The sequence below is a fragment of the Hyla sarda genome, chromosome 6 (genome assembly GCF_029499605.1).
Source record: "Hyla sarda isolate aHylSar1 chromosome 6, aHylSar1.hap1, whole genome shotgun sequence".
In the NCBI taxonomy this organism is placed as follows: Eukaryota; Metazoa; Chordata; class Amphibia; order Anura; family Hylidae; genus Hyla; species Hyla sarda.
This window is the reverse complement of record NC_079194.1, coordinates 237211698-237238734: the sequence shown is the minus strand read 5'-3', so window position 1 is coordinate 237238734 and position 27037 is coordinate 237211698. Positions and strand designations below refer to the sequence as shown.

The window sequence follows — 27037 nt, the reverse complement described above, 5'->3', positions numbered from 1 at the left end:
TTGCAAGGATTAAGATTTTTTAATAGAAGTAATTTACTAATCTGTTTAACTTTCCGGAGCCAGTTGATATATGAAAAAAAAAGTTTTGGCCTGGAATACCCCTTTAAGATTGCATAGTACTGCAATGTTAACCTGGTCATACAGATATGCAGTTATGCAATGTTAACCTGGTCATACATTATCATTTACCTTTACTTTATTCCAGCATTGCAGGAAGTACATTTTGCAAGTATCTACCTTTTAACTGCAGATGATGAGCGTGTACTCTCTATCTCCATCTCCGTAAGGTCCATGAACCGAACAATCTGATGTATTTCTATCTTACATAAACTAACGTTCATCTTAGAACAGTAGCACATGGTGCAACACATTGTAAGTCACTTTTACATAAGATGGTGATCAGATCACCCCATGGGTTATATATGAACTGATTGTTGGCGTCTAAAGTACACAGAGATAAAACTTATCGGAAGGTCAACATGAGCAGACAGTGGGATGACACATCTGCAGGTTTTACTGGCTAAATGAAAGCGGTAAAACTACTTGATTACTCCTTTATCAAGAGAAATGCAAATACACGTGACTCGAAGCCTGATATGTCATGGACTGCAGATAACAGTCATATTACTGCCTATTCCAGGATTTATCTATCCCAACATGTATAATGTGTGTTTTATCATTTTACTATACCTTTTATTGGTTTATAAAAGATGTTACAAGAAATGTTTAAAATGTTATAACCCCTTACAGGACACTTTTGGATCTTATTGTCTAATTGCACTTTAATCTGTCTATATAGAAGGATGAAGATACTTTACTGAAAGATAGTTTGTAAAGGAAAATTATCTTATTGCTTATCCGATTTCTTTCTGGCCGATGACGCTGTCATTTTTCAGATATAATAGTCAGCCCAAAAAAAAATAAATAATAATAATAAAAAATAATAATAATAATATATATATATATATATATATATATATTCGTCACGAGCCTCCTACGCTAAAACAGACAATATCCACCAAAGCAATATATATTTTTATATATATATATATATATATATTTAATTTTTTTTTAATTTTTTTTATTAATTTAAAAAAAAAAAAATTTAAGGTATGGTTGCACTCGGTTGTGATGTCACGGCCACACTCCCTTAATGCAAGTCTATGGGAGTGGGCGTGACATCACGAGCGGGGTGTGACCGTGACGTCACGAGCCTCCGCCCCACATTGCCAGTCATCCGGCACGGAGTGAAGTTCGCTCCATCCACCGGATGTCTGGGGTGCCGCAGCCAAGATCGCGGGTGTGACCAGCGGCGGGGCCCCTGCGATCAGGCTTCTTATGCCCTTTCCTTTGGATAGGGTATAAGATGTCTAAGAGAGGAGTACTTTGGTGTCACCAAAATTGGTGTCAAACCACAAAACATTTTCATTTTTCTCCTGATGGGGCCACTGGGCCACTGTTCTCCTGCTATTTCCCCAGCTAAAGTCCTGGTGTGCTGCAGTCAAGCAGAAGTCACTTCCTTGATGCAGTCTTTGAGAGTCTTATAGACATACATAGAAGTACCACACAGGTGCGTGCGTAAATGAGGAATTTGAAAAAGCACTGTCCATAAAGCGGGGTAATGCATAAAGAATTCAGGATTTATTAATAAAAAAGTATATATAAAAATATATTACATGTAACGCGTTTCAAGGGCGGCTGCCCTCTTCATCAGACATCATGACAGGATGTCTGATGAAGAGGGCAGCCTGCCTGTGAAACGCGTTACATGTAATATATTTTTATATATATATTTTTTATTAATAAATCCTGAATTCTTCATGCATTACCCCGGCATTACTACAGTGCTTTTTCAAATTCCTCATTTACGCATGCACCTGTGTGCTACTTCTTTCATTGATGTGCTCATGATCCATGTGAGTAGCGGGACCCAGTCGCAGTCCTGCAGGGGAACTACCACCATCTGCATCTCCTTCCAGGACATGCATTTCTATCAAGCCTGCTGAGCGTTGTGCCTCTTTGATTGCACAACAAGATTTGGTGAGTAATCTCCTGCACCAGGGGCCTCACCAAGAACCTCTAAGTCTTTCACATTGGAGCGCTCTCTTATCTTTTTCAGACATACATAGAGGAAGATAGATTTCCGCTTCACACCCAACCCTATGTGTGAAATGGCTGGTCACAATTAGTGATGAGCGGCATAGGCCATATTTCGCAAATATATGGGTGAATATTTGCGGCTTTTTTTTTCTATGCGAAAATTCATCATCAAATTTGCATGCGCATTCGCATTCCCCATAAAATTTACATGCGCAATATCGTGAGGAGCTGCTGCTGGGAGGAATCTTATAAAGTGAAGGGGTGGGATACTTTCCTATTGGTTGCTAGGGATGTTGCTAACCTCTGACAACTGTATCTGCATCATTCTCATTGACCCACAAGCTAAAAGAAGGGAGGGATCAATATTTGCGAATATTTGCACGCCAATCTCACACAGTAAATAGTATTGGAGCCTTCTTGACCACAAGCTGGAAGCAGGGGGGGAGATCACTGTGATTTGTACTGTGATGTGTACTGTGAAAAAAAAATTTGAATATTCGCAATTGCGAATATATATCAAAATTTGCATTGCGAATATTCATGCGTAACACTAGTCATAATGCAGCGCGGAGTAAAGTGAATAGCAGGGGAATGAAACTGTGTGGTGAGACGAGGCGAATGTTTAGCCTTAACCTGCAATTGCCCCTGATTAAATAAAATTTAAGGCTGAAGGGTCCCTTTAAAAAAGTATGGAGTAGATGGAGTCGGCACCCGTGTGACTCAGAGTGGTGCCCGCAGACCAAGCTGCAGAGATACGTGAGTGCCGAGACTTCTTCCTATATATTGCATCCTATAAAAAAAAGTATGACTGCCAGAGCGCAGGCACTTAAAGGAAACCTGTCATCAGATTTTACCATATATAAAGAATGGCAATGGGTTACATATGGTAAAATCTTCTTCCTTACCATGCCCGGGACACATGCCCAGGTAAGAAGGGCTGGCTCATAAGTAGTCCCCTAGGCCATCTTCTTCTAGTCCTGTCTGCTTGGCTGTGATCAGAGAACAGCATGAATGACAGCCTGCATCAGCGTTCTGCTCCCTAAGAGCGAAGACGCGGCTGCACCCATGCTGTCAATCATGCTGAAAATGTGAGAATTCAGGCTGAGCAGAAGGGACTAGAAGAGGACGGTTGATACCTACTTACAGGTCGGAAGGGACACCTTTCAAACTTAACATCTTTACCAACTCTGCCGGCAGCAACGTCTCCGGGGCATGATAAGGAAGAAGAATTTACCATTGCCATGCGTTATATATGGTAAAATCGGATGACAGGTTCCCTTTAAAGAAACTACAACTTTTCCTGCAGGTCCATTCACATAGGGTAATTGTCTTCGAATGTGCATGCTGGGTGTTGTAGTAGATTGGGAAACACTGACATAGAAACGTAAACGTTGTAAATGAAATGTCGCAGAAAATGTTGCACGGGGTCAGCCAAAATTAGACGAAGAAAGCAATCTAAATGGTTTCATAAATTCCCCTCATAGATTTAGAAGCAGTATACTGTACGAATAGGAGGGAATGCAGTTGTGTAAGAGCAGGGGGACTACAGTGATCCCCAACCTACGATGGACCCGACATATGATAATTTCAACATACGTTGGCCTCTCAGAGGTCATCACATGTTGAAGGCAGCATCAACATACAATGCTTTTTTATGTCGGGGCCATGGCATAAACGGCTATCCGGCACTGTCACTCACCTGTCCCCAAAGTCCCGGACCGTCCTCTTCGGGCTCCGCTGCATGGCCGTCGCTCTCCTTCGTCGTAATCATGTCACCGTGCACGCCGTCCCATCATCCAATAGCAGCGGTGCGGAGAGCGACGATCCTGGCCAGCGGTGACGGTCCAGAGGGGCGAGGACACCCCAGGGACATGATGACAGCGACGATCCAGGGCAGCAGTGACGGTCCGGAGCAGCGAGGACACCCCGGGGGCGTGATGACAGCGATGATCCAGGGCACCGTTGACGGTCCGGAGCGGCGAGGACACCCTGGGGACATGATGACGGCAATGGGGAGCGACTATCCAGGGCAGCGGTGACGGTCCGAAGCGGTGTGCACAGCGACGTGATGACGGTGATGGAGAGCGACGATCCTGGCCAGCAGTGACAGTCCGAAGCGGCGAGGACACCCCGGGGACGTGATGGCAGCGACGATTCAGGGCAGCAGTGACGGTCCGGAGCAGCGAGGTCACCGTGGGGACGTGATGACAGCGATGATCCAGGGCAGCGGTGACGGTCCAGAGTGGTGAGGACACCACGAGGTCGTGATGACGGCGATGGGGAGCGACGATCCTGGGCAGCGGTGACAGTCCGGAACGGCGAGGACACCTTGGAGACATGATTACAGCGACGATCCAGGGCAGCGGTGACGGTCCAGAGCGGCGAGGACACCCCGGGGTCGTAATGACGACGATGGAGAGCGACGATCCTGGGCAGCGGTGACAGTCCGGAGCAGCGAGGACACCCCGGGGTCGTAATGACGACGATGGAGAGCGACAATCCTGGGCAGCGGTGACAGTCCGGAGCAGCGAGGACACCCCGGGGTCGTAATGACGACGATGGAGAGCGACGATCCTGGGCAGCGGTGACAGTCCGGAGCGGCGAGGACACCCCGGGGTCGTAATGACGACGATGGAGAGCGACGATCCTGGGCAGCGGTGACAGTCCGGAGCGGCGAGGACACCCCGGGGTCGTAATGACGACGATGGAGAGAGACGATCCTGGGCAGCGGTGACAGTCCGGAGCGGCGAGGACACCTTGGAGACATGATTACAGCGACGATCCAGGGCAGTGGTGACGGTCCAGAGCAGCGGAGACACATGAATATAACTTTCTATATTACTATTGCACGGATCCCTCAACATACGATGGATTCAAGTAACGATGGTTCATTTGGAACAAATTACCATCGTATGTTGAGGGATCACTGTATATATTTTTTATTTTATAAATCAGTTAGAAAGTTTCTGTCTATTACAGTGTTTCCCAACCAGTGTGCCTCCAGCTATTGCAAGATTACAACTCCCAGTATGCCCGGACTGCTGGGAGTTGTAGTTTTTCAACAGCTGGAGGCACCCTGGTTGGGAAACACTGTAACATAGTCACTTAGGGGGAGATAAATTGTAAGTATTGTTATCTAAAGACAACCCCATGGCTGTGACCCCCCACCACTTCAGGGACCTCCCTAGGATAGCCGCACACAATTACTGGAAAAGAACAGTTAGTACACACGGCTTCAGCACCGCGGACAGCGCATGCGTGACGGGCTCACTCGCGCCTGGCGTGATCCCCAAACCCCGCCCCTTAGCAACGACCGAGCGGCCTCGTCCAGCAGGCTGTCAGGACTGGCGACGTCACGTGGTCACGTGTTGCCGACCCACGTGGTGAGGTGAAAGCGTGCGTCCCCGGCGGCTCCGCCCTCTCCCCGGGACAGTGGGAGACTTCCCAGCGGCTGAGGCGGACGGAGCTGCTCATGATAGCGGCCGCCACTGCTGAGCCATGATACGCCATGAGGGCAGGAAGGGAGCCGCTACTAGGAAGTCTTCCCTGGACGGACAGTGCTGGGAGGAGACGGAGGTTGTCAGAAGTAGGAACCCGGCCGGCAAGTCCCTGCTCAGGGGGGACACCTCCAGGAGCACCACGGAGTCCGAAGTGTTTGATGATGGCACCAACACTTTCTTCTGGTGAGCTGCTGCCGGGGCTTGTGCCCTACACTGACCGCGCCTGTGCCAGGAGTAGGCCGTCCGGCACTGCTGACTTTGTGTAGTACTACAACTCCCATCAGGCATCTGCAGGGTGGTAGTCCTTCTGGATAGGCCTGGGCTAGCTGGTCTTTTTTAGTAACCATTTAATTTGCAGCTTCTTTTAGACAAGTGATCCAACCTGTGGCTTTGCTACTGCATAGGGCGGTGTTTCCCAACCAGGGTGCCTCCAGCTGTTGCAAAACTACAACTCCCAGCATGTCCGGACAGCCTTCGGCTGTCCGGACATGCTGGGAATTGTAGTTTTGCAACAGCTGGAGGCACCCTGGTTGGGAAACACTGGGATAGGGAACTGCATTGTCCATTAATGGGGCATTGTGTGGAATTGTAGCATTGCTGTAGAAGTTCTTGTAGCTGGAAGCCTGTGAAGACCATATTAGGTACATGGCGAGTCATTGGGCGATTACTTCATTCACTGCCAGGTAGCACCTATAGGAATAATTGCACATATGGAGACGGTGTGTGGGGCCCTGACGTCCAGGGATCTATCCTAATAATGTATTCCATCTGTGTGATTGGCCCCTAGTGATGCTGGATATATAGAATGATCTATAGATTATATAGTTGTATCCGTATATAGGATATATGGAGGCCTCTATAGCGATTATAGAAGGATCTATAGGGTATAGGGGGAATATTTATCAAAACCTGTGCAAAGGAAGTTTCCCAGTTGCCCATAGCAACCAATCAGATTGCCTCTTTCATTTTGCAGAGGCCTCGTTAAAAATGAAAGAAGCGATCTGATTGGTTGCTATTGGCAACTGGGCAACTTTTCCTCTGGACATGTTTTGATAAATCTCCCCATATATGTATATGGAGGCCTCTATAGCATATATAATAGAAGGATCTATAGGGTGTATATATATGGAGACCCCCTATAGTGTATATAGAAGGATCTATAGGGTATATAAATATATATATAGCGACCCCCTATAGCATATATAGAAGGATCTATAGGGTATATAAATATATATATAGCGACCCCCTATAGCGTATATAGAAGGATCTATAGGGTATAGATGTATATGGAGGCCTCTAGAGCGTACATAGAAGGATCTATAGGGTGTATATATATGGTGACCCCCTATAGCGTATATAGAAGGATCTATAGGGTATAGATTTATATGGAGGCCTCTATAGCATATATAGAAGGATCTATAGGGTGTATATATGGAAACCCCCTTTAGCGTATATAGGATCTATAGGGTATAGATGTATATGGAGACCCCTTATAGCGTATATAGAAGGATCTATAGGTTATATAAATGGAGGCCTCTAGCGCATATAGAAGGATCTATAGGGTATAGTTGTATATGGAGGCCTCTATAGCATATATAGAAGGATCAATAGGGTGTATATATATGGAGACCCCCTATAGCGTATATAGAAGGATCTATAGGGTATATATGTATATGGAGACCCCTTATAGCGTGTATAGAATGATATATAGGGTATATATGGAGACCCCTTATAGTGTATATAGAAGGATCTATAGGGTATAGATGTATATGGAGACCCCTTATAGCGTATATAGAATGATATATAGGGTATATATGGAGACCCCTTATAGTGTATATAGAAGGATCTATAGGGTATAGATGTATATGGAGACCCCTTATAGCGTATATAGAATGATATATAGGGTATATATGGAGACCCCTTATAGTGTATATAGAAGGATCTATAGGGTATAGATGTATATGGAGGCCTCTATAGCATATATAGAAGGATATATAGGGTATATATATATGGAAACCCCCTATAGTGTATATAGAAGGATCTATAGGGTATAGATGTATATGGAGACCCCTTATAGCGTATATAGAATGGTCTATAGGGTATATATGGAGACCCCTTATAGTGTATATAGAAGGATCTATAGGATATAGATGTATATGGAGACCCCTTATAGCGTATATAGAAGGATCTATAGGGTATAGATGTATATGGAGGCCTCTATAGCATATATAGAAGGATCTATAGGGTATATATATATATATGGAAACTCCCTATAGCGTATATAGAAGGATCTATAGGGTATAGATGTATATGGAGGCCTCTATAGCATATATAGAAGGATCTATAGGGTATATATGGAGACCCCTTATAGTGTATATAGAAGGATCTATAGGGTATAGATGTATATGGAGGGGTCTATAGCGTATATAGTAATATCTATATGGTATGGAGTGCTCTATAGTGTATACATGTGATATATAGATCTATAGAATGTGGTTTATAAAGATCTGTATCATACATTTTTTGTAGAGGGAGCTATAGTGTATATAGAAGGATCTGTGTTGTATACATGTGATATATAGAGATCAATCGTGTATACACTGTATGTAGAAGGATCTATAGGGTATAGACATCTGTAGCATTTACATTGTATATAGAAGGATCTGTAGATATAGTATACATAGGGATCTATAGTGTATACAAATAAAGGTATAGGATATATACAGGTGGTATATAGATAGAGGTATAGGATATATATATATACAGGTGGTATATAGAATGAGGTATAGGATATATATATATATATACATACATACAGGTGGTATATAGAATGAGGTATAGGATATATACAGGTGGTATATAGAATGAGGTATAGGATATATACAGGTGGTATATAGATTGAGGTATAGGATATATACAGGTGGTATATAGATTGAGGTATAGGATATATACAGGTGGTATATAGATTGAGGTATAGGATATATACAGGTGGTATATAGATTGAGGTATAGGATATATATACAGGTGGTATAAAGAATGAGGTATAGGGTGTGTGTGTATATATATATATATATATATATATATATATATGTGGTATATAGATTGAGGTATAGGATATATACAGGTGGTATATAGAATGAGGTATAGGATATATACAGGTGGTATATAGAATGAGGTATAGGATATATACAGGTGGTATATAGAATGAGGTATAGGATATATACAGGTGGGATATAGATTGAGGTATAGGATAGATATACAGGTGGGATATAGATTGAGGTATAGGATAGATATACAGGTGGGATATAGATTGAGGTATAGGATAGATATACAGGTGGTATATATAGATTGAGGTATAGGATAGATATACAGGTGGTATATATAGATTGAGGTATAGGATAGATATACAGGTGGGATATAGATTGAGGTATAGGATAGATATACAGGTGGGATATAGATTGAGGTATAGGATAGATATACAGGTGGGATATAGATTGAGGTATAGGATAGATATACAGGTGGGATATAGATTGAGGTATAGGATAGATATACAGGTGGTATATAGATTGAGGTATAGGATAGATATACAGGTGGTATATATAGATTGAGGTATAGGATAGATATACAGGTGGTATATATAGATTGAGGTATAGGATATATATACAGGTGGGATATAGATTGAGGTATAGGATAGATATACAGGTGGTATATATAGATTGAGGTATAGGATAGATATACAGGTGGTATATAGATTGAGGTATAGGATAGATATACAGGTGGGATATAGATTGAGGTATAGGATATATATACAGGTGGGATATAGATTGAGGTATAGGATATATACAGGTGGGATATAGATTGAGGTATAGGATAGATATACAGGTGGTATATAGATTGAGGTATAGGATATATACAGGTGGGATATAGATTGAGGTATAGGATAGATATACAGGTGGTATATAGATTGAGGTATAGGATAGATATACAGGTGGGATATAGATTGAGGTATAGGATAGATATACAGGTGGGATATAGATTGAGGTATAGGATAGATATACAGGTGGTATATATAGATTGAGGTATAGGATAGATATACAGGTGGTATATAGATTGAGGTATAGGATAGATATACAGGTGGGATATAGATTGAGGTATAGGATAGATATACAGGTGGTATATAGATTGAGGTATAGGATAGATATACAGGGGGTATATAGATTGAGGTATAGGATATACTCCTGGGTGTCCCTGACCCTGTTTTGCTTCATCACTTAAGGCTGACTGACCTTTTTCCTCAATGAAGATTATTTAAGTTGGAACAATTCCACCTTAAAGGGGTATTCCGGACAAAAACATCGTATCCCCTATAGAAAGGATAGGGGATAAGATGTCTGATCACGGGGGGCTCGCTGCTGGGACCCCCCGCGATCTCCCTGCAGCAGCCCGCATTCTGTGTGTAGCTGCACCTGAAGTTTCGGAAATCGCCGGGCTTCCGAGATGGGGACATGACATCACGCCCCGCCCCCTCTATTTATTTCTATGTTAGGGGGCGTGGCATGACGTCACGTTCCTGTCTCTGAAGCCCGGCGATTTCCGAAACTTCAGACGCAGCTACGCATAGAATGTGGGCTGCTGCAGGGAGATCGCGGGGGGTAGACTTCATGACTTGTTGAGGACTGGAACACTTGAAATGATGTAAATTGACCTCTCTGACCTACGACCTTTGTCTCAGACATGTCATGAGAGATTTTGACAAACCTCCCAGAAATGACAGCCCCCATATGAAGGGGGTATGGAAACCTAATGTTCGCTGGGTCTTCCTCTGGGGATACGTGTTGTATTATTCATGTCTATTATACACAGTAAATGTTTAGCGCTGTGGGAAGACTTTCTTTTGCTGACATGGATGTACAGTGCTCCCTCAAGTTACAATATTAATTGGTTCTGGGACGACCATTGTAAGTTGAAACCATTGTATGTTGAGACCAGAACTGGAAACCTGGTAATTTGTTCTGAAGCCACCAAAATGTCATCCAAAAATAGGAAAAAGTGAGGATTAAAGAAAAATAAGTAGATAACTAATATAGATAAAGCAAATCCTTATATATAAAAGTAAGAAAGATCTACTGGGAGCTGTAATCACTGTCTATGTCAGTGTTTCCCAACCAGGGTGCCTCCAGCTGTTGCAAAACTACAACTCCCAGCATGCCCGGACAGCCAAAGGCTGTCCGGGCATGCTGGGAGTTGTAGTTTTGCAAAAGCAGGGGCCACCCCGCTTGGGAAACACTGGTCTATGTAGCGGGCAGGAGCTTCTTCAGGGTCCTGTACAGTAGGGGTGTGAATCGCCAAGAATTTGGCGATACGATTCGAATCACGATACCAGTATGGCGATTCGATATATCCCGATATATCGCGATACCGTCTAGGTGATGATACATCGCCCACCTGGGAGCATTCATAGATCCCAATAGACACCGCTGTCAGCTCTGACAGCGGCGATCTAGTAGTCCGGCACGCACTTTTCTAAGTAAGAAGAATACAGCCCGGGGACCGAACACCTGTACCGGAGCTCCGGGGGCTTGTTGGCAGGTAAGAGAGAGTGTGTTTTCTTTTATTTTGCAGCCCAGATGGGATAAAACGAGAAAAGTGCGCGCCGGACTACTCCTTTAATAGCCAACCGAGGCGATCGCCGCATGCTGGCTATTAGCGGCAGCCCCCGGTTACTGAGAACTGCCGGGGGCTGCAGAGTATAGAGCTGGCAGGAGTCGGAGCCCGCTCAATACACCCAGAGCGATGCCGCGTCAGATCCGGCCGGCCCGCTCAATACACCCAGAGCGATGCCGCGTCAGATCCGGCCTGCCCGGCTCCACAAATGTGGAATTTGTATCTCCTGATGGGCGGGACATGCTGTTCTGGGCGTCAGGAGATACAAATTCCACATCCCTAAAAGAATCGATTCAAAAATATTTTGAATCGATTCAGTATCGCCAAATGAAAAAATCGCGATAATCGCGCAAATCGATTTTTTTCTTACATCCCTACTGTACAGTACACGCAATGTCCCAATAAAGTAATGGAGTCGCCCTCACCTGGTGTCCAAAAGAGCAGCTATCCCTGATACAGGTAAAGTGTACAGAACATGTAATACCAGACACCAGTCAGTGCATACACTTCAGTAATACAGGGGTTTTACCAGGGAATGCCCATTTTGATTGGTCGGTTCTTCAAGCCATTGAGACGTTTCACAGATCTGGACTGTCCGTACATTGTATGTTGAGTTTGGTTTCAACTTATGATGGTCCAGAAAAGACTATTGTATGTTGAAACTATTGTATGTTGAGGCCATTGTAAGTTGAGGGATCACTGTATATGATTTCCGTCATGACGTTTAGTTTGCGGTCAGCCACATGATCTTTCGGCCTCGTGCTCCCCCATACAAATACACACTATAGTTGGCCGGTACGGGCACCTGACCTGTGTCTCTGGCTGTTGAAATATATGAACTCCTATCATGCTGTGACGTCCTTCAGCAGTCCTAGCATGGTGGGAGTTGTGATTTACAAATCTGTATAACTTTCTGGCACCAGTTGATATGAGAACATTTGTTTTCCCCCGGAGTACCCCTCTCAAGTCGGTGTTCTTCAGGATGCCAGCTGCAATCTAGGGGCTCCCTAGATCCGGTGTTTCTCAACCAGTGTGCGCCCAGCTGTTGCAGAACTACAAGTCCCAGCATGCCCGAACAGCCTTTAAAGGGGTTCTCCGGTGGAAAACAAATGTTTTCATATTAAAGAGTACCTCTCGTCCAAAGTTTTTACAGATATTTTATAGCTTAATATATATAGATTAGGTTTGTAATTGTATTGTATTAAAAGTTTCCTTTCATGTGTTTTTTAGTTTTGAAAGTTTGGCCACTAGGGGCTCCCTATGATCGCTGTTTCAGTGATTTCGGACTCACGCCGGCCTGGCTGCTGAGTCTGAAATCGCATACTAAGCGCAGCTCTCCGCCTGTCAATCAGACAGGCGGGAGCAAGCGCTGTGCACGTATCCCTTCAGGGCACTGCAGCTCCGCCCTCCGATGTTCCTCCTCTCTGTATGATACGTGTATATCCAGAAAGGAGGAGACTCAGAGGCTGCCATCCCTGCCCTGTACTCAGCCTGTAGGCACGCTCCTGAGAGTGCTGCATACAGGAAGAAGGGCAGAAGCCGGCCCCGGCAGGCATCAGATGACGTCGCGCCTGCCGGTCCACGCCCGCTTCCTCCCCTTGTACACAGTTCAAAACTGAGCTACTGAAGATAGAGGGGAATAAAGGTATTTGCCGGCAGCGAAGCCCCCTCCACTTGATTGACGGGCCGCGTCATCGCTCTGCTCCGTCCGTTCAGTGAGTAGAACAATGACGCGGCCCATCAATCAAGCGGAGGGGGCTTCGCTGCCGGCCAAAGAACGGGAGTAGGTAAATGGAGCTCCCTGCCCAGGGGACTACTTATGGCAGCGGCGGTGACTAGTTTATAACTTCATATCTTCACCATCCCTGGGGGCAGGAGCGTCCCCCGGGGATGGTGAGGACAACAATTTTACCCTATATAACGCTTTACCAAGCATTATATAGGGTAAAATCTGATGATTGGTTCCCTTTAATGCACATCCCCTCTGCCCATTGACTTTGATGTTATTTCTGCCGTCCTGTTCACACTGTGGATATTCTGCTAGCGGAATTCTGGCGCTGAATTCCTTTCCGCTTGAAGAAAGAACATGTTCATTGTTCAAGCGGAATCTGCGAGCAATGGTAAAAAAAAATAATTCTGCCCGACATCGTTTTCGAGCGGAATTCAGAAAAGTAGATTAAATGGCCTCTTCCTTCATTCCTCTTCATTTCCGCATGGAAATTCTGCTTGATGGAGAAGGCAACAATTACCTGACCAAAATTATTCCTCGTGAATTCCTCAGTGTGAACGCACCCTTAGAGGCGTTGCTAGTGAAATGTTTTTGTGTCTACATTTAATGATCTAGCTTCATGTAAAATATTTCAAAAGTAACTCCTTCATTTCCAATGATAAAGGGCGGATAAGTTGTAGGTGATAATGTTAGATCGGTCTGGAAAGCTTCCCCCATTCTCCGGGGATAACAGTATTATTCATGTGGACTGTACACAGTAAATGTCTAGACCTCTGGGAATAGGTTCTCATGCTGTCAATAGATGTTTAGGATTTGCTCTAAACCTCTGCACCAGGAGCCACTTACATTAACCCCTTAAGGACCGAGGGTTTTTCCGTTTTTGCATTTTTGTTTTTTCCTCCTTGCCTTTAAAAAATCATAACTCTTTCAATTTTGCACCTAAAAATCCATATGATGGCTTATTTTTTGCGCCACCAATTCTACTTTGTAATGACGTCAGTCATTTTGCCCAGAAATCTACGGCGAAACGGGGGAAAAAAATCATTGTGAGACAAAATTGAAAAAAAAACCGCCGTTTTGTAACTTTTGAGGGCTTCCGTTTCTACGTAGTACATTTTTCGGTAAAAATGACACCTCATCTGTAGTTTTGCAACAGCTGTACACACACCTAATCCTTCTGGTCCTCTTCCTATTGGAAGGTAGTCAGGAGGAACGGCTATTAGCCAAAAGAGCATTCGATCAACAGCTACCTCAGTGTTTCCCAACCAGGGTGCCTCCAGCTGTTGCAAAACTACAACTCCCAGCATGCCCGGACAGTCTTTGAGAGAGCCAGAGAGAAAAGAATACAAACGTATGAGTGTGTACACAAGTCCCTAGGGCAGTTTTTCCCAACCAGAGTGCCTCCAGCTGTTGCAAAACTACAAGTTTTGTAGCTTTGCAACAGGTGGAGGCACCCTGGTTGGGAAACACTGAGCTACCTGTACAACAGCATGGCATACTGAGGTGTTCTAACCAGCTAAAAATACAGAGACCCACCCAATCCATTACACGGCTGCTTTCTGACAGATGATGCTTTACCACAGGTCTGAGGAAAGCAGCTAAAGGTTAAAAGAGAACCACTGTCATGCCTCCTGATAAAATAAAAAAAAAGTCACAACATCAGTGTGAACAGTACCCAAGGCATTAAAGGGGTACTCCACTGGAAAACATTCTTTTTCAACTGGTACCAGAAAGTTAAACATATTTGTAAATTTTAATCCTTCCAGTACTTACCTGCTACATGATCCTCAGGAAGTTATTTTCTTTAAGAATTTCCTTTCTGTCTGACCTCGGTGCTCTCTGCTGACACCTCTGTCCATATCAGGAACTGTCCAGAGCAGGAGATGTTTGAGGTTTGCTATGAGGATTTGCTCCTACTCTGGACAGTTCCTAAAATGGACAAAAGTGTCAGCAGAGAGCACTGTGGTCAGACAGAAAGGAAATTCAAAAAGATAAGAATTTCCTGTGGAATATACAGCAGCTGATAAGTACTGGAAGGATTAATATTTTTTAATAGAAGTAATTACAAATCTGTTTAACTTTCTGGCACCAGTTGATAAAAAAAAATGATAATGTTTTTCCAGTGGAGTACCCTTTAACCCCTTAAGGACACATGACGTACTGGAACGTCATGTGTCCGCTCCCGATCTATAATGCGAGGCCACGGTGTGGCCTCACGTCATAGCCGGTCGGGCCCGGCCTCTAACAACGGTCGGGCCCGGCCTAATAGTGCGCGGCATTGATCGCAGTGTCGCTGCGTCTAAAGTGAAAGTATGCCGTTTAGCTCAGGGAGCTGTTCAGGATCGCCGTGGTGAAATTGCGGCATCCCGAACAGCTTACAAGACAGCGGGAGGGCCCCTACCTGCCTCCTCGCTGTCCGATCGCCGAATGACTGCTCAGTGCCTGAGATCCAGGCATGAGCAGTGAAGCGGCAGAATCATCGATCACTGGTTTCCTATGAGAAACCAGTGATCAGAATAGGAGATCAGTGTGTGCAGTGTTATAGGTCCCTATGGGTGAGTAAAAGTGAATAAAGATCATTTAACTATTAAAAGTTTGAATCACCCCCCTTTTCCCAACGGTTTTTGGACCGGGTGAAATACCGTATTGAAACTGTATACGTTTATTTATTTATTTATTTTTTTAAGGCTGCATTCACACTTCGTTTTTACATTACGGGTGCCGGATCCGGCTGGGGGAGGGGCAAACTGGGCACTCCCGGACCAGTGCTGAACTCCATTTACTTTAATGAGCCGACCGGAGTCAAATGGTGACTCCAGTCGGCTCATTTTTGACCTGTATCCGGTTTTGGGACCGGACCTAAAACGGTAGTATACTACGGTTTTAGGTCCGGTCAGGAAACCGCATACGGGTAAAAATTGAGCCGACTGGAGTCACCGTTTGACTCCGGTCGGCTCATTAAAGTAAATGGAGTTCAGCACTGGTCTATGTTAGTCTGCATTCACAATTCGTTTTTACATTACGGGTGCCGGATCCGGCTGGGGGAGGGGCAAACCGGGTGCTCCCGTACCCCAGCCGGATCCGGCACCCGCAATGTAAAAATGAAGTGTGAATGCAGCCTAACATGGGAGTCAATGGGAACTGTAGAGAACTGTGTGCGCATACGGTTCCATCAGGTTTTCACCATACTTTTTTTTGACTTGGCACTGTTTTTTTTTCTTGGAATTTCAATCAAAGAAGTGAAACTTTATTCATAATGGAATGAAAGGTTAAAAACGTATACATTTTTTTTCTTAAAAAAAACGGATGCAGCCAGACAACACTTTTCAAACCGTATACGGGTTATAATTTGTACACACGTTTTGATACAGTTAAGTTCGGCTTTGAGGAATCCGTTTTTCATCAAAAACCTGATACGGGAACTGTATTGCAAAAACGTGGTGTGAATGCAGCCTTAGGCTGAGTTCACACCACGTTTTGTTAAATACGGTTCCCGTATGCGGCTGGGAGGAGGGGGGCGGGGCTTAATTGCGGCGCCCGCACTCAGCCGTATTCGGGAACCGTATTTAATGTATGTCTATGAGCCGACCGGAGTGAACCGCAGCCTTCAGTCAGCTTCGTTTTCGGCCGTATGTGGTTTTCCGACCGTAGGCAAAAACGCGGTCGACCACGTTTTCGCAATTATGACCACCGTCACTTAACGAATTAATAACGCGAAAACGCTTTTACCGAATATTCTGATTCTGAGATTGTTTTTTCGTGACATATTCTACTTTATTTTGGTGGTAAATTTTCGGCGTTACTTGCATCCTTTTTTGGTGAAAAATCCCCAAATTTCATGAAAATTTTGAAAATGTTGCATTTTTCTAACTTTGAAACTCTCTGCTTGTAAGGAAAATGGATATTCCAAATAAATTTTATTTTTCTTCACAAATACAATATGTCCACTTTATGTTGGCATCATAAAATGGACATATTTTTGCTTTTTGAAAAAATTAGAGGGCTTCAAAGTAGAGCAGCAATTTTCAAAAATGTCATGAAATTTGCTAAATCTGAAGGGACAGATGTTACAGAACTACAACTCCCAGCATGCTTGGGCAGTCGAGGCATGCTGAGAGTTGTAGTTTCGCAACATCTGGAGGGCTACTGTTTGGGCACCACTGTAACAGTGGTCTCCAAACTGTGACCCTCCAGATGTTGCAAAACTACAACTCCCAGCATGCTGGGAGTTGTAGTTTGGCCCCCCTAGTGGTTGCCACAGTAAAGATCGTTTTACTTTCACTTTCAATCCCCCACTGTCGATTCCCTACCTGAGCAAAGATGCAGCAGGCTCCAGTGAAGATCCCAGGTCCCCAGGCATCTTCTCCTGCAGGTACGGCCTCCATCTTCTTCCAAGAGCCCCTCGACATCCAGGGGCGGGCAGAACGGGGGGTTGCCATGGCAACCCCCTGTCCTGCGCTGCCATTGGTCAGAACTCCGTTCTGAGTAATGACAGGGGATAGGAGGAGATCGCAGCTCTGCGACCTCACTCCTATCCCTTAGGCTGATCAGAGCTGTTGCTAACAACTCCGATCAGCCCTATTTTCCGGGTGATCGGGTCACCAGAGACCCGATCAGCCCGGAATTGGAGAAAATCGCATGTCTGAATTGACATGCGATTTTCTCCAATCACTGACATGGGGGGGTCTCAGGACCCCCATGGGCGATGTGCCAGGGTGTCTGCTGAATGATTTCAGCAGGTATCCGGCTCCGGTCCCCAACCGGCTAGCGGTGGGGACCGGATTTCCCACGGGCGTATGGATACGCCCTCGGTCCTTAAGGACTCGGAATGCAGGACATATCCATACGCCCTGTGTCCTGAAGAGGTTAAGCCCCGCCCCACCTCCTCCCAGCCGTATACGGGAACCGTAGTTAACAAAACGTGGTGTGAACCCAGCCTTAGACATGTTTGACAAGCATTGCCATATCATTTCTTACAGGATGGGGGGTTATTTCCTAAATAAAATGGTGACACGGAGGTTTGCTGTAGCCGTGCTAAGACCTAATAAAGAGCTCTTACTATCTACTCCTGTAATATAGTCCCTGGTATAGTCAAGATATCTCTGGACCTCTTCTCTCCCACAACTTTATTATCTCTGTTGAGAAGTTGCACTTTTCATCTTGGTGTTCTTCCTGCTTTGCGGAGGACGTGTGAATAGCGTCACCTTCTCTGCAGCATTACAGCTGGTGCCGTGTCATGCCAAATGCCTCTAGAATACGAGATACATAGAAATACCTTCACAGCTTCTTCACTCAAATGACTTCTTCTCGGGGTCATAAATATAGCTTGTGTTTCTCTAGTCAGACATGCGACTGATTCTCCCGGGATGTCTCCTGCTGCTTCAATGGCAACATAGAATCTTGCGGTTAAAGCGGCTTTGTTTTTCTTCTGCGAGAGGGGCCACATATCATAATAAAAAGCAGGCCGAGACCCAAGAAGCTGGAATTGTAGAACGCCCAGCATGGGAGGGTTTCTAAAGATGGAAGATCCATCCAGTTCACATCTTCTGCTTATATTGGGGTGGACAGAGGAGTTAAAGGGGTAAGTCACTGGAATTTTTTTTTTTCCTAAATCAACTGGAACAGAAAGTTGAACAGATTTGTAAATTAAGTATGCAAATTTAACCACACCTCAAGAATATCGCCCTACTGGGTACACAATGAATAAAAAATGAGACAGATGGTTTCTGAAAAAATGCAAATTTTAATAAAAAACAGAAATATCAATATAAAATAGTAGTTAAAAGATCAGAGCATTAGTAATAGTAAACTGTCACTGGGCCCTAATGACAGATGTTGAAGCAACTACCTAAAGAATTCTAGAATAGTCCATGGATATTGCTCCGAATTGGACTGTTAGTCCGGCAAAAAAAATAGTAGATGTTTCAAATGATGGCACAATTGTTAGAGTGGCATTAGATGGATTCGCTCACAGTTTGTATACAATGAATGGAACAGTCTCACCCAGGCTGCTGGTTCCGCACCGCGGCGGGGCAATGGAAACAAGTGCTGTATTCTCTGCGATGTTCTCGGCGTGAACGCCTTGGCAGTTGGAGGGTTCCGGCAAGGAGCTCCCTTGTAAGCGGTCCGTGGTGTCAGCAAACACCGATGTCAGTAACGGACTCACACTAGAAGCAGCAGACTTGTGGTAGGCTCAGTGAGCGAGATCAGTAGTTAGTGCAGCAGGTGGCTTGGGTTGCGAACTTCCGTGCCGGCTAAAGTTCAGATGTTGTTGGTAATTAAGGTAGTGCTTGTATATCGCTCTGTTCAGATGAAACGGCCTAGACGCGTTTCAGGGTGCTCAAATTGACCCCTTCTTCAGTAGTGAACTTGCAGCCTGGGTGAGACTGTTCCATTCATTGTATACAAACTGTGAGCGAATCCATCTAATGCCACTCTAACAATTGTGCCATCATTTGAAACATCTACAATTTTTTTGCCGGACTAACAGTCCAATTCGGAGCAATATCCATGGACTATTCTAGAATTCTTTAGGTAGTTGCTTCAACATCTATCTGTCATTAGGGCCCAGTGACAGTTTAATATTACTAATGCTCTGATCTTTTAACTACTATTTTATATTGATATTTCTGTTTTTTATTAAAATTTGCATTTTTTCAGAAACCATCTGTCTCATTTTTTATTCATTGTGTACCCAGTAGGGCGATATTCTTGAGGTGTGGTTAAATTTGCATACTTGATTTTTCATTATTTGATCGGTGGGGACCGATTTTTATTCACATTAACCTCGAATATCCCAGGTTGTGAGCTGCACACACAGTCTCTTTTTTTCCCCTTAGATTTGTAAATTACTTCTATAAAAAAAAATCTTAATCCTTCCAGTACTTATCAGCTGCTATATGCTCCACAGGAAGTTGTCTTCTTGAATTTCCTTTGTCTGACCACAGTGCTCTCTGCTGACACCTCTGTCCATTTTACGAATTGTAGAAGCAAACCTCTCCTGCTCTGGACAGTTCCTGACATGGACAGAGGTGTCAGCAGAGAGCACTGTGGTAAGACAAAGGAAATTCAAAAGGAAAAGAACTTCCTGTGGAGCACACAGCAATGCTAAGTACTGGAAGGATTAAGATTTTTTAGTATTAGTAATTTACAAATCTGTTTAACTTTCTGGCACCAGTTGATTTAAAAAAAATAAAATAATTTCCAGTGGAGTACCCCTTTAAGGAGCCTATAGAAAACATCATAAGGGGGTCAGTACTGACTAAGTGGGGAGATTTATCAATCTGTCTTATAGTAAGTGTTTCCTTGTTGCCGATAGCAACCAATCCCAGCATGGCTTTACTATTATTATAATAATAATAAATCTACCCATTGGTTCTTGACTATGAAAGTGACTGTTCGCGATCAGCGGTTATCTGCTCAATATTCCTGAGCATCACCATAAGAGAAACTGGGGTTCAGTGTCCATTCATATTATTGTAATTTGAGGTGATCCATGGTGAAGGAAAACCCAATAACCAGATATGGGCAAAAGTAGAGAACCGCTTACCCAATTCAGTTGTGTAACCACAACACAACAATGGAAAGCGTGTAAGTGAATAACAGCTCCCATCTGTAGCCTTCCTGCACCAAGAGGATATGTAATCAAAGAACTTAAAGGGGTACTCCACCATAGACATCTTATCCCCTATCCAGAGGATGGGGGGGTAAGATGTCTGATCATGGGGGTCCTGCCGCTGGGAACCACCACAATCTCACCTGCAGCACCCCCTGTCATATGGTGACCGGCAGTCACGCCTCCTCCCATAGACTTGCATTAAGGGGCGGGGCGTGACATCACAAGGGGGTGTGGGGCTGTGACGCCACGATCCACCAGCCCCCGCATTGCCAGTCATTAGCTTGCTCCGTGCACTGGATGACGGGGGTGCCCAGATAAGGGATAAGATGTCTAGGGGCGGAGTACCCCTTTAAGAAGAACCAGGAATGATAAACTGCACTGGATAGGGCCAAGACTTCCACCAGGATAAAAGAACGTGTAGCTTTATTAGACCAACATGCAACGCTTTTCGCTGCGCATGCGCAGCGAAACGCGTTGCATGTTGGTCTAATAAAGCCACACGTTCTCTTATCCCGGCGGAAGTCTTAATCCTGTCTAGCGCCGTCTTGATCCTGTCCTTTTTTATTACGTATTCATATTATTGGGCTGACGGGAGACGGATGCTCTTTGTAACTTCTTTACTCTGGCCAAGAACTGATGGTCATGTACAGAGGACCCCCCACTATCTAACTAAGGATTCTGTATTGGGTAAAAAAGTTGTCAAAAGTGGAAACCCCAGCCGTGGTCTGCCTGGTCCTGGTTCCTTATCATTTCCATATGATTCTGTAGGTCTTGGAGGTATGGGAAAACAGAAAACTGTAAGGGACCCCCATTAAAGAATTATTATTATTTTAATTTTTTTTACATGCTGAGACCCCCACCGATCAGCAGAACTGGGGGTAGAAATGCACTGTTCTGTGGTTTGCCTCCCTCCATCACAGTTATATTTGTATGTAGGCAATGGCATGCAGAATATCCTACAAAAGTTTGAGTTCTTGGCAACTACTTGAGCAGTTTAGTGAACCCTATGAAGAAGGAACTGGCAGTCCTCACAAGTCTGCTGTGTAAATGTTTTCCACATCTTAAGAGATCATGGGGTTTACCAGCAGAGAACTCTGAGTAGCTCTACGGTATGTGCTGCCGGCATGTTCTGTAAGGATCTTTACATCCTACCCCCCTATCAATATACCTATATTGTATATATGTGCACAACCTTTCATCTTATAACAGGTCTGCACCCAATATTACCCAACGGCCTCCATGATTCGGAGGAAGTCTTACTAGAGGATTTTCTGTTTTTAATCCAACAGATAATCACTGGAGTTAAAGGGGTACTCCAGTGGATTTTTTTTTTCTTTTTAAATGAGCTGGTGCCAGAACATTAAACAGATTTGCAAATGTTAATCTTTCCAGTACTTATCAGCTGCTGTATACTACAGAGGAAGTTTTTTCTTTTTGAATTTAATTTGTCTGACCACAGTGCTCTCTGCTGACACCTCTGTCCATGTCAGGAACTGTCCGGAGTAGGGGAGAATCCCCATAGCAAACCTATCCTGCTCTGGACAGTTCCTGACATGGACAGAGGTGTCAGCAGAGAGCACTGGAGTCAGACAGAAAAGAACTATACAACTTCCTCTTTAGTATACAGCAGCTAAGCACTGGAAGGATTAAGATTTTTAAATAGAAGTAATTTACAAATCTGTTTAACTTTCTGGCACCAGTTGATTTAAAAAAAAAAAAGGTCTTCCAGTGGAGTACCCCTTTAATAAAACTCAAAGATTGTAAAGAAGAAGAAAAAACTGCCGAGAAGCTGCATTCTTTATTAGGTTGGGTTCAAATCACGTTTTTACCAATACGGGACCGCATACGGCTGGGGGAGCTAAAACTTCGCACTCCCTGCCGTATGTCGCACATATGGAATTCATTTCAATGACCCGTCCGGAGTGAGGCGCTGACTCCGGTCGGCTCATTTTTGCCCGGTATGCAGTTTTCCACCACACCTCAAACCGTGGTCGACTACAATTTTAGGTGTGGTGGGAAAATCGCATATGGGGCAAAAATGAGCCAATTTTTTTTTTTAGCTCTCCCCAGCCGTATAGGCGCCCATATTGGTAAAAACGTGGTGTGAACCCAGCCTTACGGAGACTTATTGTCCAGTGACTGTACTTTCCATTGTACATCAATAGGCAGTCACTGACTTGTATACCTGTACATACCCTACCCATAACATAGCATGTTTAATGTTTTTAGAATGGTTTATATATGACTCTGTACTACCTACTATAACTTATATATTGGAGATGCTGAGGCCATATAACAGTATAACACATACTGAGGCCATATAACAGTATAACACATACTGAGGCCATATAACAGTATAACACATACTGAGGCCATATAACAGTATAACACATACTGAGGCCATATAACAGTATAACACATACTGAGGCCATATAACAGTATAACACATACTGAGGCCATATAACAAGTTCTCATCCCTTAGTCACAGATCATGGACATACCAAGACCGTGCTATGCCTTTATATTTGTCCTTTATGGTCTATTCACACGTATAGTATTCTGCACAGATTTGAAGCTCAGAATTTTGTGCTGCAGATGTCAATGTAAACTAAATGAACACAGCTTGAAATCCTGCGCATCAAATCTGCGCACAATACTGTACGTGTGAATAGACCTTAAAGAACCTCTTGGAGTGTTATGAGATCTGCAGTGTTAGACACTTATCTCCTATCCGCAGGATAAGTGTCTGATTGCAGGGGGTCCGAACCCTGGCACCCCCCCGCAATCTCTTGTACGAGGCCCCGGCTCTGCTGCTGCTATCCCATGCAAAAGGTGTCAGCTGCTGCATGTATCTCTATGGGAGAGGCGGACCAGCATTCGTGCATCCCTGCCTCTCCCATAGAGCTCTATGTAGGGGTGTTTAGGGTCCCCATACCAGAGATCGCAGGTAGGGGATAAGTGTCTAACTCTGCAGTACTCCTTTAATGTGAAGCAGCATCTTCAGTGAAGACATATTGAAGTTCTGCAGCAGCTGGAGCATGATCATCTACAAAAGGTTCTTAATTGTTCGAAAGACTGTAATCAAGATAAGTGTCCTGTCAGCTTTAAAACCCAATAGACCCCACTGATGCCTGCTCGCTGTACCCCACTGCTATATAATGGGGTCCTTCAGGTACCACCAAGAAAACGGGGCCTATAAATAAGACTTGCGCTACGCTGTCTCCATAGGTAGCAGGAGAAGGGGGACAGGTTTCTTTTCGATCATTATACTATTGTTATACTACATGTCAGCCTTTGGCTGTTCGGGCACGCTGGGGTTTTGCAATGGCTGCCGGCACCCTGGTTGGGAAACAGTAACAGTAAGATACAGTATAATGCACTAAGAACACATCCTAGATCTGAATGAATGAACTAATCGTATGAAATGCTTTTCTTTACGTAGTTGAATGTGTTAACAAAATCACACAAAAATGATCAATGGAAATCAAATTTATCAACCCATGGAGGTCTGGATATGGAGTTACCCTCAAAATCAAAGTGGAAAACCACACTACAGGCTGATCCAACATTGATGTAATGTCCTTAAAACAAGTCAAAATGAGGCTTAGTAGTGTGTGTGGCCTCCACGTGCCCGTATGACCTCCCTACAACACCTGGGCATGCTCCTGATGAGGTGGTGGATGGTCTCCTGAGGGATGTCCTCCCAGACCTGGACTAAAGCATCCGCTAACTCCTGGACAGTCTGTGGTGCAACGTGGCGTTGGTGGATGGAGCGAGACATGATGTCCCAGATGTGCTCAATCTGATTCAGGTCTGGGTAACAGGCGGGCCAGTCCATAGCATCAATGCCTTCCTCTTACAGGAACTGCTGACCCACTCCAGCCACATGAGGTCTAGCATTGTCTTTCATTAGGAGGAACCCAGGGCCAACCCCACCAGCATATTGTCTCACAAGGGGTCTGAGGATCTCATCTCAATACCTAATGGCAGTCAGGCTACCTCTGGCAAGCACATGGAGGGCTGTGCGACCCCCTAAAGAAATGCCACCCCACACAATTACTGACCCACCACCAAACCAGTCATGCTGTAGGATGTTGCAGGCAGCAGAACGTTCTCCACGGCATCTCTAGACTGTCACGTCCTTCACATGTGCTCAGTGTGAACCTGCTTTCATCTGTTAAGAGCACAGGGTGCCAGTGGCGAATTTGCCAATCTTGGTGTTCTATCAAATGCCAAACATCCTGCGCGGTGTTGGTCTGTAAGCACAAACCCCCACCTGTGGACATCTGCCCTCATACCACCCTCATAGTCTTTCTGATCGTTTGAGTGGACACATGCACATTTGTGGCCTGCTAGAGGTCATTTTGCAGGGCTCTGGCAGTGCTCCTCCTGCTCCTCCTTGCACAAAGGCAGAGGTAGTGGTTCTGCTGCTTGGTTGTTGCCCTCCTATGGCCTCCACCACGTCTCCTGATGTACTGGCCGGTCTCCTGGTAGCGCACTTCCTGAGCCACTTGTGTGGGTTGTAGACTGTGTCTCATGCTACCACTAGAGTGAAAGCACCGCCGGCATTCAAAAGTGACCAAAACAGCCAGGAAGCATAGAAACAGAGGTGGTCTGTGGTCACCACCTGCAGAACCACTCCTTTTTTGGGGGTCTTGCTAATTGCTCATAATTTCCACCTGTCGTCTGTTCCATTTGCACAACAGCATGTGAAATTGAGTCACAGTGTTGCTTCCTGAGAGGACAGTGTGATTTCACAGAAGTGTCATTGACTTGGAGTTATATTGTGTTGGTTAAGTGTTCCCTTTATTTGAGCAGTGTTGAGAAAATTCAGATCCATCAATTGTGCCTGACACTGGGCTTCACTCTCCTTATAAACATCCCAGCTGGTGCCTAACCTGCTGCATAGCCTCTGAGATGCCAAGGTTGTGTAGCAGCTGGACTATGTGCCCCAGCGCTGCAGAACATCTGAAAGAAATTATCTTCAAATAAAGAAGTTATACAAAAAGTAATCTAGCTTCATGTCCATCACTATTGACTGCGATATTGATCCCCCTGAGGCAGAAGCATGTGATGGCTGGGTATTAGAGATGAGCGAACTTAAGTAAATTTGATTCGTCGCGAACTTCTCGGCTCGGCAGTTGATGACTTATCCTGCGTAAATTAGTTCAGCTTTCCGGTGCTCCGGTGGGCTGGAAAAGGTGGATACATTCCTAGGAAAGAGTCTCCTAGGACTGTATCCACCTTTTCCAGCCCACGGATCACCTGAAAGCTGAATTAATTTATTCAGGAAAAGTCATCAAGTGCCGAGCCGAGAAGTTCGTGACAAATCGAATTTACTGTAAGTTCGCTCATCTCTACTGGCTATCTTAATTCAAAACAAGAAAAAGCAGAAAGCACACACACCAATGAAAAAATGACCATTTATACTTAATTCAAATCACATAAACGATGTATGTATCACACATTTAAAAACAATTTAAAAAAAATGGGAGCCAGATCACACATGGTCTCCCAAAGCCACGGGGAGAACCCCCCCCCCCCCAATAATCTGGAGAGTCCCCTCAAGGGACACCTGCTAATCCAAAGTCAAATATAACAATCCTCCCTTATCACTATGTACCCCTATGCCTATATGTAAAGATGAATATATTGCGCAATTCCGAGCAGCCAAAGTATGTAAACTAAAGTACACCGTAAACAGGTTCTATGCAGACGCAGGTACTAATAGAAGTGCACAATATTAGTCACACTAGTTACAACCACAAAAGTCATAAAGAATGCTGCCCAATATGCGATAAAGGGAAGAAAAGCAGTTAGCAATACATCACATGGTAGGTACAGGAGCAGGTGTCCCCACGTGTTCCGTCACCAAGGGTGACTTCCTCAGGGTCACATGGCCTGATAGTGCTCTCGTCTCCATTATATACTTACATGTTAAATTACCCCAGTGCCAACAGGTGTGATGGGTCCATTCTGAGCCTCTCATTCAATCACACACACCACTCATGCTTCCGGTGTTTACCTCTGGTCATCTGTTTCGGGCGAACATCTGATTCCGGTGCGCTGCACATCCACCACCTTGCACAGGCGCTCTTGCACTTTGTGCACATTTGTTATATGAGGATTGTTATATTTGACTTTGGATTAGCAGGTGTCCCTTGAGGGGACTCTCCAGATTATTGGGGGGTTCTCTTCCGTGGCTTTGGGAGACCATGTGTGATCTGGCTCCCATTTGTAAAAAAAAATTCAAATGTGTGATACATACATTGTTTGTGATTTGAATAAAGTATCAATTGTCATTTATTCATTGGTGTGCGCCGGTATGTGCTTTCTGCTTTTTCTTGTTTTGAATTAATGTGCTTATTATGAAGTAGCACCCATTGTTTGGTTTATTTATTGGTTGAGCCCAAAAAACATTTATGT

The 27037-nt window shown here is 44.5% G+C and overlaps 1 protein-coding gene across 2 annotated transcripts in view; it reads left to right on the top strand.

The window, feature by feature from the left end:
* The first annotated feature begins 5424 nt into the window (after positions 1–5424).
* Positions 5425–27037, top strand: part of PTDSS2 (phosphatidylserine synthase 2) — an 85353-nt gene continuing 63740 nt past the window's right edge. Inside the window, exon 1 of one of the 2 annotated variants that reach the window (XM_056526713.1) lies at positions 5425–5783. In XM_056526713.1, the coding sequence (XP_056382688.1) occupies positions 5599–5783 (185 nt within the window). In that variant the 5' untranslated portion in view covers positions 5425–5598. The remainder of the gene's footprint in view (positions 5784–27037) is intronic. The other variant, XM_056526714.1, reaches the window with a different exon arrangement.